At 44.7% G+C, this 18,206-nt stretch overlaps 1 protein-coding gene across 1 annotated transcript in view; it reads right to left on the bottom strand.

Annotated features, from left to right (window-relative positions):
• polr1a (RNA polymerase I subunit A) overlaps window positions 1-18,206 on the bottom strand; it is a 171,473-nt gene that overhangs the window by 38,520 nt on the left and 114,747 nt on the right. The window contains exons 29-32 of the mRNA XM_078553686.1: window positions 14,982-15,098; window positions 12,926-13,201; window positions 7,487-7,687; window positions 1,262-1,379 (exon numbers count right to left, since the gene is read on the bottom strand). Coding sequence (XP_078409812.1) covers window positions 1,262-1,379; window positions 7,487-7,687; window positions 12,926-13,201; window positions 14,982-15,098 — 712 coding nt within the window. The remainder of the gene's footprint in view (window positions 1-1,261; window positions 1,380-7,486; window positions 7,688-12,925; window positions 13,202-14,981; window positions 15,099-18,206) is intronic.

The raw sequence follows: 18,206 nt of genomic DNA on the forward strand, positions 1-18,206 counted from the left end.
TGTATAAAACACATGTTTGCCCTGAACTGGAGAACTGCGTCTAATTCGGGGTGCCACACTTTAGGAAGGTTGTGAAGGCATTACAGAGAGTGTAGAAAAGATTGATGAGAGTTGTTCCAAATATGAGGAACTTCAGTTACGTAGATAGATTGGAGAAGTTGGGAAAGTTTTCCTTGGAGAAAAGAAGATTGAGAAGAGATTTGACAGGGGTATTCAAAATCATGAGAGGTCTGGACAGAGTACATAAATTTCCCATTGATGGTGGAAGGATCTAGAGGGCACAGATGTAAGATAATTGGCAATAGAAGCAATAGAGACACGTGGAGAAACTTCTTCACGCAGCAAGAGGTTAAGATCTGGAATGCAGCTGCCTGAGAGTTTGGTGGAGGCAGATTCAATCGACGCATTCAAGAGGAAATTGGATTGCTATCTGAAAAGGAAGAATGTGCAGGATTACAGGGAGAAGGCAGGGAATGTTACTAGGTGAATTGCTCCTGCAGAGGGCCAGCACAGGCACGATGGACCAAATTTTTTCCTTCTGTTCTGGAATGATTCTGTGACCTGGACAACAGTCGGGCTCAGGCTACAAGTGGCATGTAACATCCACGCCAGACAAGGGCCAGGCAATGACAATCTCCAATAATCTTATGCTTTTAAGAGAGAGTCTAACCAACTTCCCTTAACATGTAAACAGCTACCATTGCTTAATCCCTCGCCATCAACATCCAGGAGATTACCACTGACCAAGAACTAAACTGGACAAGCCATATAAATACTGTGGCTACAACAGCAGGTCAGAGATTGGATATTCTGCGGCACGTGATTCATCTCCTGACTCCTCAAAGCCTGTCCACCATCTACAAGGCACAAATCAGGAGTGTGATGGAATACTCTCCACTTGCCTGGATGAGTGTAGTTCTAGCAACACTAAAGAAGTTTGACACCATCCAGAACAAAGCAGCTCACTTGACCAGCACTCCAACCACCACTGGTGCACAGTGGCAACAGTATGTACCATTTACAAGAGGAATTGCAGCAACGTGCCGAGCCTCCTTCAACAGCACCTTCCAAACCCACAACCTACATCACCTAGAAGGACAAGGGCATCAGGTGCATGGTAGCACCACAACCTGCAAGCTCCCTGCCAAGCCACAAACCATCTTGACTTGGAAATATTTTGCCATTCCATTATTGTCACTGGCTCAAAATCCTGCAACTGCCTCCCTAAGAGCACTGATAGATGAGAAAAAGAAAAGCTTACCATATACAGAAAATACATCTTTTATTTCTTTCTCTATGACTCTTAGAGCAGCTTCAATGCCATACGTGTTGGCAAAGGCATGGATGTCATTTGAATACAAGCGATTGATGTCCAAAGTCTAAATGACGAGAAACAAAGGGGGTCAGAGATAATGAGTCATCACTCAGAGACCTGAAATTCAAATTATTCTCACCACAGTAATGACACCATAATATAACCAATTATTAATGATCACACTTTACTCTTTTTGACTCCCAATCCATATTTACACACACGCATAGGTTTTCGGGGCTGAGCCTTCCCAGGGGGGAAAATACAATAAACTCATAGTTAGGTTGTAACCCCCAAAACGTTAAAGCAAATTTTTTTGGTTATGTATTCTGCTTTGGATAATGGAGCGACTGGAAAGGCCACATTTATTGCCTTACTCTAGCTTTCCTATGTGGCTTGCTAGATCACTTCAATTGGCATTACAGTTGACCATCTAATATGGACAAGGGTCAGATCTAGGCCAGAATTGCTAGTGGTGACAGGCTCCCTTCCCTGAAGCATATTAGCGAACCTGCTGAGTTTAAACATGGAACACATATGTGAGTCAATTTCAAAAGCACATTTTGTTTAAATTTCTGTTAGTTGATTAAGCAATAGGAACAAGAGTAGGCCATTCAGCCTATCGAGTCTGATCCACCATTCAATAAGATCATGGCTGATCTGATTGCGGCTTTAACTCCACGTTCCTGCCTGTCCCATGGCACTTAACTCCCTTGTCAATCAAAAATCTATCTAACTCAGCCTTCAATATATTCAAATACATCAACTGCTCTCTGGGGAAGAGAATTCCACAAACTAATGATTCTCAGGAGAAATTCATCCTCACCTCCGTCTTAAATGGGAGGCCCCTTATATTTAAAGTGTGTGCACTGGTTCTAGATTCCCTCAAGAGGAAACATCCTCTTAGCATACTAATTACCAGCATGCTAACAACCCTGTCATGCCCTCTCAGAATCTTACATGTTTCCATAAGATCATCTCTCATTCTTGTAAACTCCAATGAGTGTAGGCCCAACCTGCTTCACCTTTCCTCATAAGACAACACCTTCAGCCCAGGAATCAGCCTAGTGAACCTTCTCTGAACTGCTTCGAAGCAAGTATTTCCTTAAATAAGGGGACCAAAACTGTGCAAAGTACTCCACGTGAGTTCTCACCAATGTCTTGCACAGTTGTAGCAAGGCTTCCCTACTTTTATACTCTATCTCTCCTCCATGAGGGCCAACATTTCATTTGCCTTCCTAATTACTTGCTGTGCCAGCATGCTAACTTTTTGTGATCTGTGTACAAGGACACCCAGATCCTGTGGTGCTACAGCATTCTACAGTCTCTCTCCACTTGTTAACTGACAAAGGTATTGCAATATGAAACTTGGAAAAGAATAGCAAAACAAATTTGGTGAAAATAATGACAGCATATCAGCATTACAGAATAGAACAACTCTGAAGCATTGGGAGCAAGTCAAAGCAGGGACTGTTAAAAGCCACACAAAAGCAGTACTGTTCTCAACCAGAAAATCACTCAGTAATTGAGGATATGAAAAAAATGGTAAAACAAGGAACAAAAAAAGAGCCATTTTCCCTTGCAAGATGTCACATCACTGGGGAATATGTTATCAGGAAAGGCCATTACAGTGTACAATTCAAATAGCTTCTGAACTGTGAATGGATCATATAGCATAGAAGGATGCTATTCATATCATCATGCCCGTGCCGAAAGCTCCAATTATTCCCATGTCACGCCATGAGACGGGGCCATTATCTCAGGGTAATGCTCTGAAGACCTGGGTTCGAATCCCACCATGGCAGATGGTGAAATTAGAATTCAATGAAAAAATCTGGAATTAAAAGTCTAATGATGACCATGAAACCATTGGTGATTGTCGTAAAAACCCACCTGGCTCACGAATATCCTTTAGGGAAGGAAAACTGCCGCCCTCACCTGTTCTGGCCTACATGTGACTCCAGATCCGCGGTACTGTGCTTGACTCTTAAATGCCTTCTGAAATAGCCTAGCAAGGCCCCCAATTGCACCCAACCGCTAAAAAGTCAATAAAAAGAAACGAAACTGGACGGACCACCCAGCATCAACCTAGGCACTGGAAACGACAACGGTAAACCCAGCCCTGTCGACCCTACAAAGTCCTCCTTACTAACAGTTGGGGGCTTGTGCCAAAATTGTTGTCACAGACTAGTCAAGCAACAGCCTGACATAGTCATACTCACGGAATCAAGCCTTAATGACAATACCCCAGACACCACCATCACCATCTTTGGGTATGTTCGTTCACACTGGCAGGACAGACCCAGCAGACATGGCAGCACAGTGGTATACAGTCGGGAGGGAGTTGCCCTGGGAGTCCTCAACATAGACTTCGGACCCCATGAAGGCTCATGGCATCTGGTCAAATATGGGCAAGGAAACCTCCTAGTGATTACCACGTACTGCCCTCCCTCAGCTGGTGAATCAGTGCCCCTCCATGTTGAACACCACTTGGAGGAAGCACTGAGGGTGGCAAGGGCACAGAGTGTACTCTGGGTGGGGGACTTCAATGTCCATCACCAAGAGTGGCTCGGTAGCACCACTACTGACCGAGCAGGTCGAGTCCTAAAGGACATAGCTGTTAGACTGGGTCTGCGGTAGCTGGTGAGGGAGCCAAGAGGGAAAAACATACTTGACCTCATCCTCGCCAACCTGCCTGCCGCAGATGCATCTGTCCATGACAATATCAGTAGGAGTGACCACTGTACAGCCATTGTGGAGACAAAGTCCTGTCTTCACATTGAGGATACTCTCCATCATGTTGTTTGGCACTACCACTGTGCTAAATGGGATAGGTTTTGAACAGATCTAGCAACTCAAGACTGTACTCAATTGTAGAATTGTACTCAACCACAATCTGTAACCTCATGCTGTGCATATCACCCACTTTACCATTACCATCAAGGCAGGGGACAGCCCTGGTTCAATGACGAGTGCAAGAGGACATGCCAGGATCAACACAGGTATACCTAAAAATGAGGTGTCAACCTGGTGAAGCCACAACAGAGGACTACTTGCATGCCAAACAGCAGAAGCAGCAAGTGATAGATAGAGCTAAGCGATTCCACAGCCAATAGATCAGATCTAAGCTCTGCAGTCCTGCCACACCCAGTCGTGAATGGTGGTGGACAATTAAACGATTCACTGGAGGAAGAGGCTCCACAAATATCGCCATCCTCAATAATGGAGGAGCCCAGCGCAAAAGGTAAAGCTGAAGCATTTGCAACAATCTTCAGCCAGAAGTGCCGACTGGATGATCCATCTCGGCCTTCTCATGAGGTCACCTGCATCACAGATGCCAGTCTTCAGCCAATTCGATTCACTCCACGTGATATCAAGAAATGGCTGAAGGCACTGGATACTGCAAAGGCTGTGGGTCCTGACAATATTCCAACAATAGGACTGAAGACTTGTGCTCCAGAATTTGCCATACCCTACCCAAGCTGTCCTGTACAGCTACAACACTGGCATGTAGTTGGTAATGTGGGAATTTGGCCAGATACGTCCTGTACACAAAAAGCAGGACAAATCCAACCTGGCTAATTACAGCCCCATCAGTCTACTCTCCATCATCAGTAAAGTGATAGAAGGGGTCATCAACAGTGCTATCAAGTGGTACTTGCTTAGCAATAACCTGCTCACTGAAGCTCAGTTTCTGTTCCACCAGGGCCACTCAGCTTCTGGCCTTGGTTCAAACATGGACAAAAGAGTTGAACTCCAGAGGCGAGATAAGAGTGACTGCCCTTGACATCAAGGCAGCATTTGACCGAGTGTGGCATCAAGGAGCCCTTGCAAAACTGGAGTCAATGGAAATTACAGGGGAAAGCTCTCCTCTGTTTGGGGTCATACCTGGCACAAAAGAAGATGGTTGTGGTTGTTGGAGGTCAATCATCTCAGTTCCAGGACATCACTGCAGGAGCTCCTCAGCGTAGTGTCCTAGGCCAAACCATCTTCAGCTGCTTCATCAGTGACCTTTCTTCCATCAAAAGATCAGAAGTGGGGATGTTCGCTGATGATTGCACAATGTTCAGCACCATTCATGACTCCTCAGATACTCAAGCAGTCCATGTCCAAATGCATCAAGACCTGGACAATATACAGACTTGGGCTAACAAGTGGCAAGTAACAGTCATGCCACACAAATGCCAGGCAATGGCCATCTCCAACAAGAGAGAATCTAACCATCGCCCCATGACATTCAATGGCATTACCATCGCTGAATCCCCCGCTATCAACATCCTGGGGGTTACCATTGACCAGAAACTGAACTGGACAAGCCATATAAATACTGTGGCTACAAGAGCAGGTTAGAGGCTAGGAATCCTGTGGCCAGTAACTCACCTCCTGACTCCCCAAAGCCTGTCCACCACCTACAAGGAATAAGTCAGGAGCATGAAGGAATACTCTCCACTTTGTCTGGACGTGCAGTTCCAACAACACTCAAGAAGCTTGACATTATGCAGGACAAAGCAGCCCACTTAATTGGCACCTCTTCCACAAACATTCACTCCCTTTACCACCAACGAACAGTGACAGCAGTCTGCACCATCTACAAAATGCACTGCAGGAACTCACCAAGGTTCCTTTGGCAACACCTTCCAAACGCACAACCTCTACCATCTAGGAGAAGAACAGCATATACATGGGAACACCACCACCTGGCAGTTCCCCTCCAAGTTACTAACCATTGTGACTTTCGCTGTTCCTTCACTGTCACTGGGTCAAAATCCTGGAACTCCCTCCCTAACAGCACAGGGGCTGCAGCGGTTCAAGGAGGCAGCTCACTCCCACCTTCTCAAGGGCAATTATGGATGGGCAATAAAAGGGCAATAAATGCTGGTGTAGCCAGCAATGCCCACATATTGCAGACGAATAAAAAATGAGAGGACACCACTGTGTTTTAGTTCAAATCGTAACCTCACGGAATTGTAGGTTCCTACAGCACAGAAGAAGTGGGCCCTTCAGCCCATCATGTCCTTTGAAAAGCTATCCAATTGGTCCCATTCCCCCTAATCCTCCCCACAGTTCTAGAATTTTTTCTTCTTTATTCCCAAGTATATATCCAATTCCCTTTGATAGGATTCATTTCTGCACTTACAACCTAGCATACGTTTCTGACTGGCCACAGATAGGGAGGAGACAGTTCATGAGTGGAAGGAGGGATGCAAAATTGTCCAAGACATAAACAAGATTGCTCATTGTGCCAATTACAAGGTAATTAGCAGCTAGGTCCAGGGGTTTCCTTCTGTCCATTCTCATTTTTTAAAAAATTGGGTTACCAGTTACCTGCTTTCAACAGGAACTGGGCAGCAAGAGTTGATTTCTTTTCTGGTGTTTTTTTTGATGATTTATCAAAGAATTTGTTTTTTTTTTCCATTCTTTTTAATGGGATGTGGGCGTTGCTGGCTCAGCCAGAGTTTTTTATTGCCCATCCCCAATTGCCCTAGAGGTGGTGGCAGTGAACTGCCTTCTTGAACTGCTGCAGTCCACGTGGTGTAGGTGCACCCACAGTGCTGTTAGGAAGGGAGTTCCAGGATTTTGACCCAGCGACAGTGAAGGAACGGTGATATATTTCCAAGTCAGGATGGTGAGCGGCTTGGGGAGGGGGGTGGTGGGGGGAGTTGCAGGTGGTGGTGTTCCCATGTGTCTGCTGCCCTTGTCTTTCTAGATGGGTCTAGTGGGTTTAGTCTGGTATTACACAGCTTGCATTAGAAAGAGCAAAACTGTCCCAACCTGAAAATCTCTAAATGAAGTTCAACTCCACCAGCACAGATTGGGGTACTACTTGAATATTGAGACAACTCAATGGTTGAAATAACCTGCCCTGATACAGGCCTCTGAAGCCATACCCCCAAGCCTTGCTTTCTGCCTAAACTTGAACTCGGTGGCCTCCTTACTGTAGTTGTGAGTGTACGCAAAGACACCAAGTTACACACTTAATCAGGAGGCAGGTGATACTGCCAGATTTCAATGTAATGGATGCATTGGGGCTGAGGTTGCTGGTTGAGAGTCAGGTTAACACGTTGTAATGCTCATTTACAATTCTTGAGTTCAAACTCCAGCTAGAAACGAAACCTGTTATTTGTCCCTTTCCAAGTCACAAGACAATAGTGCCAGCCAAAATGTTGTACATACATCACCATACTTGAACATCTCAGTGAGGTTTATTCCTTCTGTGTTCAAAACAGATTCCTTCTCTCCTCTTCTGTTGGCTGTTTCATTCAAGAGGCAACGAGTGATTCCTTTAGTTTCATGAACAACTGCGTTTTGTGCTATTGACATAACTAGCGAGGACAGGTCAAAGTGCACCTTCATAATGGGAAGCTTCAGTTTAACCTGCAGGGCAAATACATAATCATTGCAATGTATCTAATTGACAGTTTTAACAAGAAAAAAATGCTCAGGAGCATCTTCTAAGATTCCAAACTATTTTTTTTAGCTACAGGCCCAGGGTTATTTTGGCACAAAAATGACAAGTCCTGATTTCAAAAGCACCTGTCCACACATATTACAATCACAAAAAAATAGCAATTTTCCCTCCTGCCTATCAATGTTGTTGGAACTAAATTCCAAGTTAAATTGCAATGCAATTCATGAAAATTGCTTTAACATGTGGAATATTGCTGGTTTTTGTTTGAGGGTCACATAGGTGTACCTCACAGGTCACATATAAAGTTTAGAGCCAGGTTCCCACTAATGCATCCCATGTTGCATCAATGGGTCTTGGTAGGAGTTATTCACCAATGAGTCAACAGAACTTTCAAAACTCCAAGCCAACAATATTGAAAGACAACTCGATCACAAGAACCACACGCATGCATACAATGAAGATATCTGGGCTCGCAGGCTGCGTGAGGCTGTAGTTTTAAGACATAGGTGTTGGACAATGGAGGCCCATCAATGGCACTGTTTATGGGGAGCTGGGTTGTGGAGCATAATGTTCTGCACATTCTGCCTGTGATTTAAAGTCACTTCTTTAGGGACCATATTAGTTAAGACTGCTGAGTAGAAACTGGGGCAGGCGCTTAAACTGGCCCATGGGCTTAACCATATCGATTCTACGAAACGTTAACTGATTTCTTCTCCGCCGATGCTGCCAGACCTGCTGAGTTTTTCCAGGTAATTCTGTTTTTGTTTTCGATTCTACTATCTTCATGCATGGGCTCTGATCTTAACCTGCTCTTCTGAGCAGGCATGAGGGAAACCCACAGGAGGTCAGCAAGTCCTTCTTGAAACATGCAGATGAGACTCCAGTGACAGCTGTGTGGGAAGAATCATGTGCAGGTTCTGTCAGGTCTCCATGTTTTTTTTGCCCGATGGGAAAATGGGATGGGAAGATGCGGATGTTTCTTTCATCCACATGCCAGTCAAATGAGGAGGTTAGGATGGGCATTAGCTACCAGGCGTCATGCCAGTTCTGCCTCCTTTATCCTGGCGTCTTTGCGGAAGTGGGGCCCAGAATGCTGGCTCCCAATGGCAATGAACTGTCATTAAGAAAGTGCCTGCTGCAAAACAGCATCTTTGTAAAAGATAAAACTCTGATTCTTATCCCGAATTGATCGCCCCCTCACTCAAAAGTGCCATCCTGAAATTTCTGGATCTGTGGGGCTGACACTTGGGGAGTGATCCAAAAGACGTGGGCACATGCCTTCTTTATGCAAATAGACTGGTCCCTAGATATTGGAGGGGGTGGGAGGGATGGGAGGGTTATTGCATTTGTCGAGGCTGGGACAGAGTGGCAGTCCTGTCCCATTGCACATTGAGCCTCTAGGAATCTCTAGCTACACAGTGCTTTAGTTCTTAAAACAAAAGATTTAAGTTACAAACACAGAAAATTTATCTTTGAGCCAATTTTTATTCATAAAATCCGACTTGGCATAAAGAGAAGTTGAGTGTAGAGGCAGTTTGAGAATATTTGCTACAGTGGTTGGGGAGGGTTTAAACTAAAATGCCAGGGGGATGGGAACCTATGCAAGGAGTCAGAGGAGGGGGAATCAAGGACAAGAACAAAAGACAAAAAGGGGAATAAGAAAAGTGATAGGCAGAGAAATCAAGGGCAAGAATCAAACAGGGCCTCAGGAACAGGACAAATAATGTTAAAAAGATAAGCCTTAAGGCTTTGTGCCTTAACGCAAGGAGCATTCGCAATAAAGTGGATGAATTAACCGCACAAATAGATGTAAACAGGTATGATATAGTCAGGATTACGGAGACATGGCTGCAGGGTGACCAGGGATGGGAACTGAACATCCAGGGGTATTCAGTATTTAGAAAGGACAGACAAAAAGGCAAAGGAGATGGAGTTGCATTGCTGGTTAAAGAGGAAATTAACACAATAGTGAGGAAAGATATTAGCTCCGACAATGTGGAATCTGTATGGGTAGAGCTGAGAAAAACTAAGGGGCAAAAAACATTAATGGGGGTTGTATATAGACCCCCAAACTGTAGTGGTGATGTTGGGAATGGAATTAAACAGGAAATTAGATACACATGCAATAAAGGAACATTTGTATTTATGGGTGACTTTAATATGCATATAGATTGGGCAAATCAAATTAGTAACAATACCATAGAGGAGGAATTCCCGGAGTGTATACGGGATGTTTTTCTGGACCAATACGCTGAAGAGCCAACTACAGAACAGGCCATCCTAGACTGGGTATTGTGTAATGAGAAAGGAATAATTGGCAATCTAGTTATGCAGGGCTCCTTGGGGATGAGCGACCATAATATGATAGAATTCTCCATCAAGATGGAGAATGACGTAGTTGATTCTGAGATTAGGGTCCTGAATCTTAATAAAGGAAACTTCGATGGTATGAGGCGCGAGTTGGCTATGATGGATTAGGAAACGTTACTTAAAGGGATGACGGTGGATAGGCAATGGCAAACATTCAAAGAACGGATGGGTGAACTGCAACAATTGTTTATTCCTGTCTGGCGCAAAAGTAAAACAGGAAGGGTAGCCAAACCATGGCTTACAAGGGAACTTAGAGATAGTATTAGATCCAAGGAAGAGGCATACAAATTGGCTAAAAAAAACAAGAGGCCTGAGGATTGGGAGCAGTTTAGAATCCAGCAAAGGAGGAGCAAGTGATTGATTAAGAAGGGGAAAATAGAGTGCGAGAGTAAGCTTGCGGGGAACATAAAAATTGACTGTAAAAGTTTCCAAAGGTATGTGAAGAGAAAAAGATTGGTGAAGACAAATGTCGGTCCCTTTCAGTCAGAAACAGGGGAATTTATAATGGGGAACAAAGAAATGGCTGACCAACTAAATACATACTTTGGTTCTGTCTTCACGAAGGAGGGTACAAATAATAACATAGCAGAAATGTTGGGGAACACTGGGTTTAGTGACAGGGAGGAACTGAAAGAAATCAGTATTAGTAGGGAAATGGTGTTGGGGAAATTGATAGGATCGAAGGCCGATAAATCCCCAGGGCCTGATAATCTACATCCCAGAGTACTTAAGGAAGTGGCCCTAGAAATAGTGGGTGCATTGGTGGTCATCACAGAATCTCACAGTGCAGAAGAGGCCCTTCGGCCCATCGAGTCTGCACCGACACATGAGAAACACCTGACCTACCTACTTAATCCCATTTACCAGCACTTGGCCCATAGCCTTGAATGTGTCAAGTGCTCTTCTGAGATTCTATAGACTCTGGAACAGTTCCTACAGATTGGAGGGTAGCTAATGTAACCCCACTATTTAAAAAGGGAGGTAGAGAGAAAACAGGGAACTATAGACCAGTCAGCCTGACGTCGGTAGTGGGGAAAATTCTAGAGTCCATTATAAAAGATTTAATAGCTGGGCACTTGAAAAACAGTGGCAGAATCGGACAGAGTCAGCATGGATTTACGAAAGGGAAATCATGCTTGACAAATCTACTGAAATTTTTCGAGGATGTAACTAGTAGAGTTGATGAGGGGGAGCCAGTGGATGTGGTTTATTTGGACTTTCAGAAGGCTTTCAACAAAGTCCCACATAAGAGTTTAGTGTGTAAAATCAAAGTGCGTGGGATTGGGGGTAGTGTACTGAGATGGATAGAAATGGTTGGCAGACTGGAAACAAAGAGTAGGAACAAATAGGCCTTTTTCCGAATGGTAGGCTGTGACTAGTGGGATACCACAGGGATCGGTGCTGGGACCCCAGCTATTCATAACGTATATTAATGATTTAGATGAGGGAACTAAATGTAATAACTCCAAATTTGCAGATGACACAAAGCTGGGTGGGAGGATGAGCTGTGAGGAGGATGCAGAGATGCTTCAGTGTGATTTGGACAAGCTGAGTGAGTGGGCAAATGCACGGCAGATGCAGTATAATGTGGATAAATGTGAAGCTGTCCACTTTAGTACCAAAAACAGGAAGGCAGATTATTATCTGAATGGCTTTAAATAGTGAGAGGGGAATGTGCAATGAGACCTGGGTGTCCACATACACCAGTCGCTGAAGGCAAGCATGCAGGTGCAGCAGGCGGTAAAGAAGGCAAATGGTATGTTGGCCTTCATAGCGAGAGAATTCCAGTACAGGGGCAGGGATGTCTTGCTGCAATTATACAGGGCCTTGGTGAGACCACACCTGGAATAGTGTGTGCACTTTTGGTCTCCTTATCTGAGGAAGGATGTTCTTGCTACAGAGGGGGTGCAGCGAAGGTTTACCAGACTGATTCCTGGGATGGCGGGACTGACACACGAGGAGAGATTGAGTCAGTTAGGATTATATTCGCTGGAGTTCAGAAGAATGAGGGGGAATCTCATAGAAACCTATAAAATTCTAACAGGACTAGACAGGGTAGATGCAGGAAAGATGTTCCCGATGGTGCGGGAGTCCAGAACCAGGGGTTACAGTCTGAGGATACGGGGTAGACCATTTAGGACTGAGATGAGGAGAAATTTCTTCACCCAGAGAGTGGTGAGCCTGTGGAATTTACTACCACAGAAAGTAGCTGAGGCCAAAACATTGTATGTTTTCAAGAAGGAGTTAGATATAGCTCTTGGGGCAAAAGGGATCAAAGGGTATGGGGACTAAGCGGGAGCAGGCTATTGAGTAGGAGGATCAGCCATGATCATGATGAATGGTGGAGCAGGCTCGATGGGCCGAATGGCCTACTCCTGCTTCTATTTTCTATGTTTCTATGTTAATACTTAGTTACATTAGGCTTCCACAGTAATTTCACTACTAAAGTAGCCAGATTTCACAGATGCAAAAAAGGCTAATGTGGCACTATTATACCTGTAATAGAGTACCTAACAATCAGCAGCAAGAATAGACAAATTGACAGAGGCTTGCAGTCCCAATGGGGATCACATCATTGAATAGCACTGTTAGCTTGCTGGTATCAGTGAATTCTAAGCGCTGTCGCTAAATTGCCCGACTGCTTGTCTAACATAGAGTACTGGATGAGCAGAAATTTCCTCCAAATACTGGGAAAGCAGGCACTGTACTGATAGAAGAATGTCCACACACAGCAGTAAAAAGTGTGGACTAAATCCATTGTTATAAAAATAAACACAGCAGGTTTATCTTTTGCATTTTGCACTATTTGTGATGTAGGAGCCTTCTAGTCTTACCTCACACCAGAGGCTGTCAGCTGTATCATATTTATAATCTTCAATAGCAGAATGCAAATTTAACACCGCATTCACTCTCAGCCCATCCATGCCCCCTGTGGCATTCCGCTTGCTTCTCGTCTTCCCTTTGTTGCTCTTAGTAAAATTGCAAGGGTTTTCTGTAAAGCTTTGATCTGCGACTTCATTTTGCTCGCTACCTGGAAAATCATCATCGTCTTTCTCTTCTGGTTCTTCTTCATCGTCTCTGGCCTCCTCTTCCTCGCTGTCATAATCAATCTAAAAGATAACCACAATAAGGAAAATAATTATACCATCAGATCCTCCCCATAGTGTAATGGGTAAACTCATTGCCTGGTATGCTACTGGGCCATGGAGGGTCGGAATGACTTGGGCTTAAAACCCTCACATTTTTCCTGGCTTGATCCCATCCTGCCCCTCTAATTTCCTGCTGCCTTGTTTGGAGTTCAGATTCCGATCAACCTTGATCTTGTTTCTAAAAGTGAACACGCAGACTTAAGGAATATTCTTCCTTTTCCACTACTCATCCCTAACCTACTGGCCACCAAACAGAATATTCAGCCCTAGTACCTGCAGCAGGGGATTATTAACTCTCAAAGTATTTGATCAACTTAATCTGCACTGATAACATCTCGTGGGATGACAAATTATGTCCTGTCAGTCAGATCCAAGAACCTCTGACATACAGCGATTGTGCATTCTAAACCAAGGGAAGGAATTTATTGCCCCCACCCATGGTGAGTTTGGTGGCGGGGGCTATGAGTGGGGAGGGAGGAGGCTGTGGAATTTAATCAGGCAGGAGGGTGGTGGGTGGGGACCCCGACGCCTTCCCGCCTCCACGCCAATTTAGTCTTTGGCAGGAAGGCCCATGGACGGCCTTCTGGCCGTCACCAATTGAGGCCCTTAAGTGGATAATTAATGGGACTCATCACGCTGCCACTGGTATTAATCCAACAGTGGACAGGAGGCTCACTATGCAGGCAGCAGGTCAAGCAAATCCGTGCAGACTGCCATGGCGGGTCCCTAGTTCAAAGGCACTGAGTGCCTGATCAGGGACCCGGCATCGGGAAGACAGCTGAGAGCCCTTACTGCCAAACCCCACTCCTGCGAACTCCACCTCACGACCCAACCCTCCCGCCATCACTCACCTATGGCTTGGGATCCAGTGGGTAGGTGTCTTACCAGCAACAGCCAAAGTGTCTCCGCTGGTGCTGCTGGTCAAGAGAGCTACCAGACTCTGATTGGCTGGCAGCTCTCAGCAGGTGGGATTTCAGTGCCCCCCGGGTCCTTAATCCCAGGAAAGGCCCGTTGCCGTCCTGTTAACTGCCTGAGTGGCATGAATATGGTAGGTCTTCCTTAAAAGAGGTGACACAGGGCTGGCCAGTGGGCAAGACCCCAATCACTTCTATTAAATACTGCTCAAGGAGTGAAACCACTAATGGGAGAGATCCTATTGCTCGTCCAATGCAAGAGCTGCAACAAAATCCGATTGTAAAAGTCTTCTCTAAATCGGGTTAATCCTGAACAAAGTGCTGCTTTTTGTACGTGTAGAATAAAATTCTTTGCTGACTAACAGAAAGGATCTAGGACTAAGAAGCTTCTTGAGGGGTGTGGGGGGTGAAGAATCACAAAATTGCTACAACACAGGAGGCTATTCCATCGTGTCTGCACTGACACTCTGAGCAATTCACCTGGTGTTATTAGAAAAGGTGGCAGAATTGTAAACAGCAATGTTGGCAAAAATATTTAAATCCCCAAAAACCTCGTAATCCCATGACATAAAAAGGGAAATGAATTAATTACTATAAAAATAGTACAATACTTATGGTCAGACTGAATTGTGGGGTACTGAACCCCAGGGATCACAAGTAACCAAAATGGAACATGACTTACTCAGTTACAGTAAATTAAGAGTCTGAAAATTATATTATAGTTAAAGTATAGGTCGGATAAGGAGGAAGTCCATCTTGCTGAACGTCTCAGCTCGATGCCAAAAGTCACACTCATCACAATTCAGGTGCAACTTGTCTTGTTATACCTCTTCCTCCTGTCTCTCGCGCCTTTTAGCCTCTGTCGCATCAGCATCTCCTTCTTCTGCTTCGGCATCAACGATTGGAGCCTCGTCTTCGCCATCGAGGTCACGCTCATCCTGTGCCTTTAAAAAAATAAACTGAATGATATGCTAAGAAAGGCAGATATTTATCTTGCTCTCAATACTGAAAAGCTCATGGTATATGGGGTAACATATTGGCATGGATAGAAGATTGGCTGGCTGACAGGAAGCAGGGTGTATGCATAAATGGTTCTTTTTCAGGTTGGCAAGATGTAATGAGTGGTGTGCCACAGGGATCAGTGCTGGAACCACAACTGTACAATTTATATAAATGACTTGGATGAAGGGATGGATGGGATGGATGTCAAATTTGCTGATGACACAAAAATAGGTAGGAAATTAAGCTGTGAAGAGGACATAAGGAGGCTACAAAAATATATATATAGGTTAAGTGGGTGGACAAAGTTCTGGCAAATAGAGTGTAATGTGGGGAAATGTGAAATTGTCTATTTTGGCAGGAAGAATAAAAGAGAAGTAGGTTATCTAAATGGTGAGAGATTGCAGAGCTCTGAGATGCAGAGGGATCTGGGTGTCTTAGTGCTTGAATCGCAAAAGGCTAGTATGCAAGTACAGCAAGTAATTAGGAAAGCTAATAGAATGTTATCATTTATTGCAAGGAGAATTGAATACAAAATTAGATAGGTTACGCCTCAGTTACACGGAGCATTCGTGAGGCCACATCTGGAGTACTGTGTACAGTATTGGTCACCTGATTTATGGAAGGATGTAAATGCGTTAGAAGCAGTTGAGAGAAGATTTAATAGGCTAATACCAGGAATGGGTGGGTTGTGTTATGGGGAAAGGTTGGACAGGCTAGGCTTGTATCCGCTGGAGTTTAAGAGTAAGAGGTGACTTGATTGAAACCTTTAAGATCCTGAGGGGTCATGACAGGGTGGATATGGAGAATCTAGAACTAGAGGTAACTGTTTAAAAATAAGGGGTTGCCCATTTAAAACGGAGATTAGGCAAAATCTTTGCTTTCAGAGGGTCCTAAGTCTTTGGAATTCTCTACTTGTAAAGGCAGTGGAAGCAGAGTCTTGCAAGGGGGTGATAGGTTATCAGGGGTAGGTGAGATGCAGATTTGAGGTTACTATCAGATCAAACATGATCTTATTAAATGGTGGAGCAGGCTCAAGGGGCCGAATGGTCTACTCCTGCTCCTTGTCCGTATATCTTTGTATGAAACGTCACACAGAACTATTCCCCGAGAGATGCAAAAATAGTCTCGGCAGTGATTCTACCCCAGTCACGCAGTTGTTTATTACAATTGTTATGAAAGCCAGGTTTACCTCGTCAGAGAGCAGGGGACCAGGAACTCCAAGCTCCGGCAATCCTTGGAAGTTTCTGAGCATGCGCAGCCCAGGAGTGGGCTGTGCATGTGCAATTCAGCATTTTAAATTCTTCAGGTCGAGGACAGGGCTAGCGAACAGAAAATGGTGCAAAAAGAATGAGTCATATGACCCAGAAGTGGGGCACACTATTGGAGGAGAATCCCAGGCAGAGGACAGGGAGAAGTCCCAAAGGGAGAGGGAACAGGGGAAGGTCCCAAATGGAGAGGAGACAGGGAGAGGTCCCAGTTAAAAAGAAAGAGGGGAGGAAGAAGTCCCTGGGCAGGAAAGGTGCTGCTGGTAAAGATTTCAGGTAGTTAGGGCCCGAGAAATCTGGAAGAGCTGAAAAGGTCATTGGCTCCATGCTGAAAGGGGTTAAGGCTTGGGTGAAGACCTGGGAGTCATATATATATATATAGGGGTGAGATTAATCAGGCCCTGCCATTGTTTAGCCAGCATTCACCCACACCAGGAATGCCTGAATCCATGGCCAACACAAAGAGGCTGTGAGAGTAGAGAGTACTTGTGTGGCTGTGGGGGTTGGGCATGGGAGTGGTGGGGAGAAGTGAAGCTGCGAGAGCACAGCTACCTGTCTGTGGCATGTGGGGGAATATATATTGGGAACTTCATTGTTGTAATTTTCCTAACCCTTACAGACAGAGTTCACTTCACTTGCGCTTACTCACTTACAGACTACAGGAGCAGTAATTAATATAAACTACATTTCGACAGCAGAACTGGAAATTATCACCATCAATCACCCACAATACTTAACAATGAATACAACAATGGCAACTCCCTTGGTTTCAGGCAAGAAAAGGAGAATTGATGCTTAAGGCCGAGTCTTCAAAGGCTCCTGGACCGATGATTTCTTTATTATTGAGCACAATAGGGGCATATTGTGCCTGATATATCAAGAGAAGACAGCTGTTTTCAAGGAACAACAATTTCAAACGACATTATTATACGAAACACACTGGCAGATTTGACAGCTTCAAAGGCCAGGCGAGAATCGACTGAGTGATCTGACGAACAGAACATTATCAGGCAACAATCTTTCTTCAAAGCTGCAAACCAGAGTTTTGAGGCGGCGACCAACGTCAGTTTCATGACAGCTGATGCAATAGCTATGAGAAGGAAACCATTTTCGGATGGGGAATTAGTGAAAGAATGTTTGAACATGTTTACATCTGTGGCATGCCCTGATGTAAAAAATCAACGGTGGAGAGAAACGGCCTTTCGCATCAGACCATTGCTCGAAGAGTGGATGATCTAGCATCCAACATTCAAAGTTCCCTGATCAAAAGACTTGATGCCTGTCAGTTTTAGGGCTTGGCAACAGCACGGATGTGAATGATGCAGCTCAACTGGCATCACTGCACGAGGGGTCATGAAAACTTTCAAAGTCATCGAGGGACTGCTCGACCTACGTCCAACAACTGGGCAAGGCATTTACAATGAAGCGCGACGTGTCTTGGTGAAATTCAATCTTCCAGAGGACAAACTTTGTGGTCTGACAACTGATGGAGCTCCTTCAATGACAGGCAAACATAATGGTCTGATGCTTAAATCAGTGCCCTAAGAAGTCACACGTCACTGCATCATCCACCAAGAACAGCTGTGAGTAAAAACCCGGAGATGAAACATGTGATGGAAAAGGTGATTTCAGCAGTCAATTTTATCAGGTGCAAGGGGTGTAATTACAGACAGTTCCGAGCCTTCCTCACAGAAGTAGAATCACAGCATGATGACATCATTTACTTCAGCCACGTTCGTTGACTCAGGAAGGCGGCTACACTAGTCAGATCCTGGGCGCTACTTG

The sequence above is a fragment of the Cetorhinus maximus genome, chromosome 1, assembly GCF_964194155.1.
Source record: "Cetorhinus maximus chromosome 1, sCetMax3.hap1.1, whole genome shotgun sequence".
Taxonomy (NCBI): domain Eukaryota; kingdom Metazoa; phylum Chordata; class Chondrichthyes; order Lamniformes; family Cetorhinidae; genus Cetorhinus; species Cetorhinus maximus.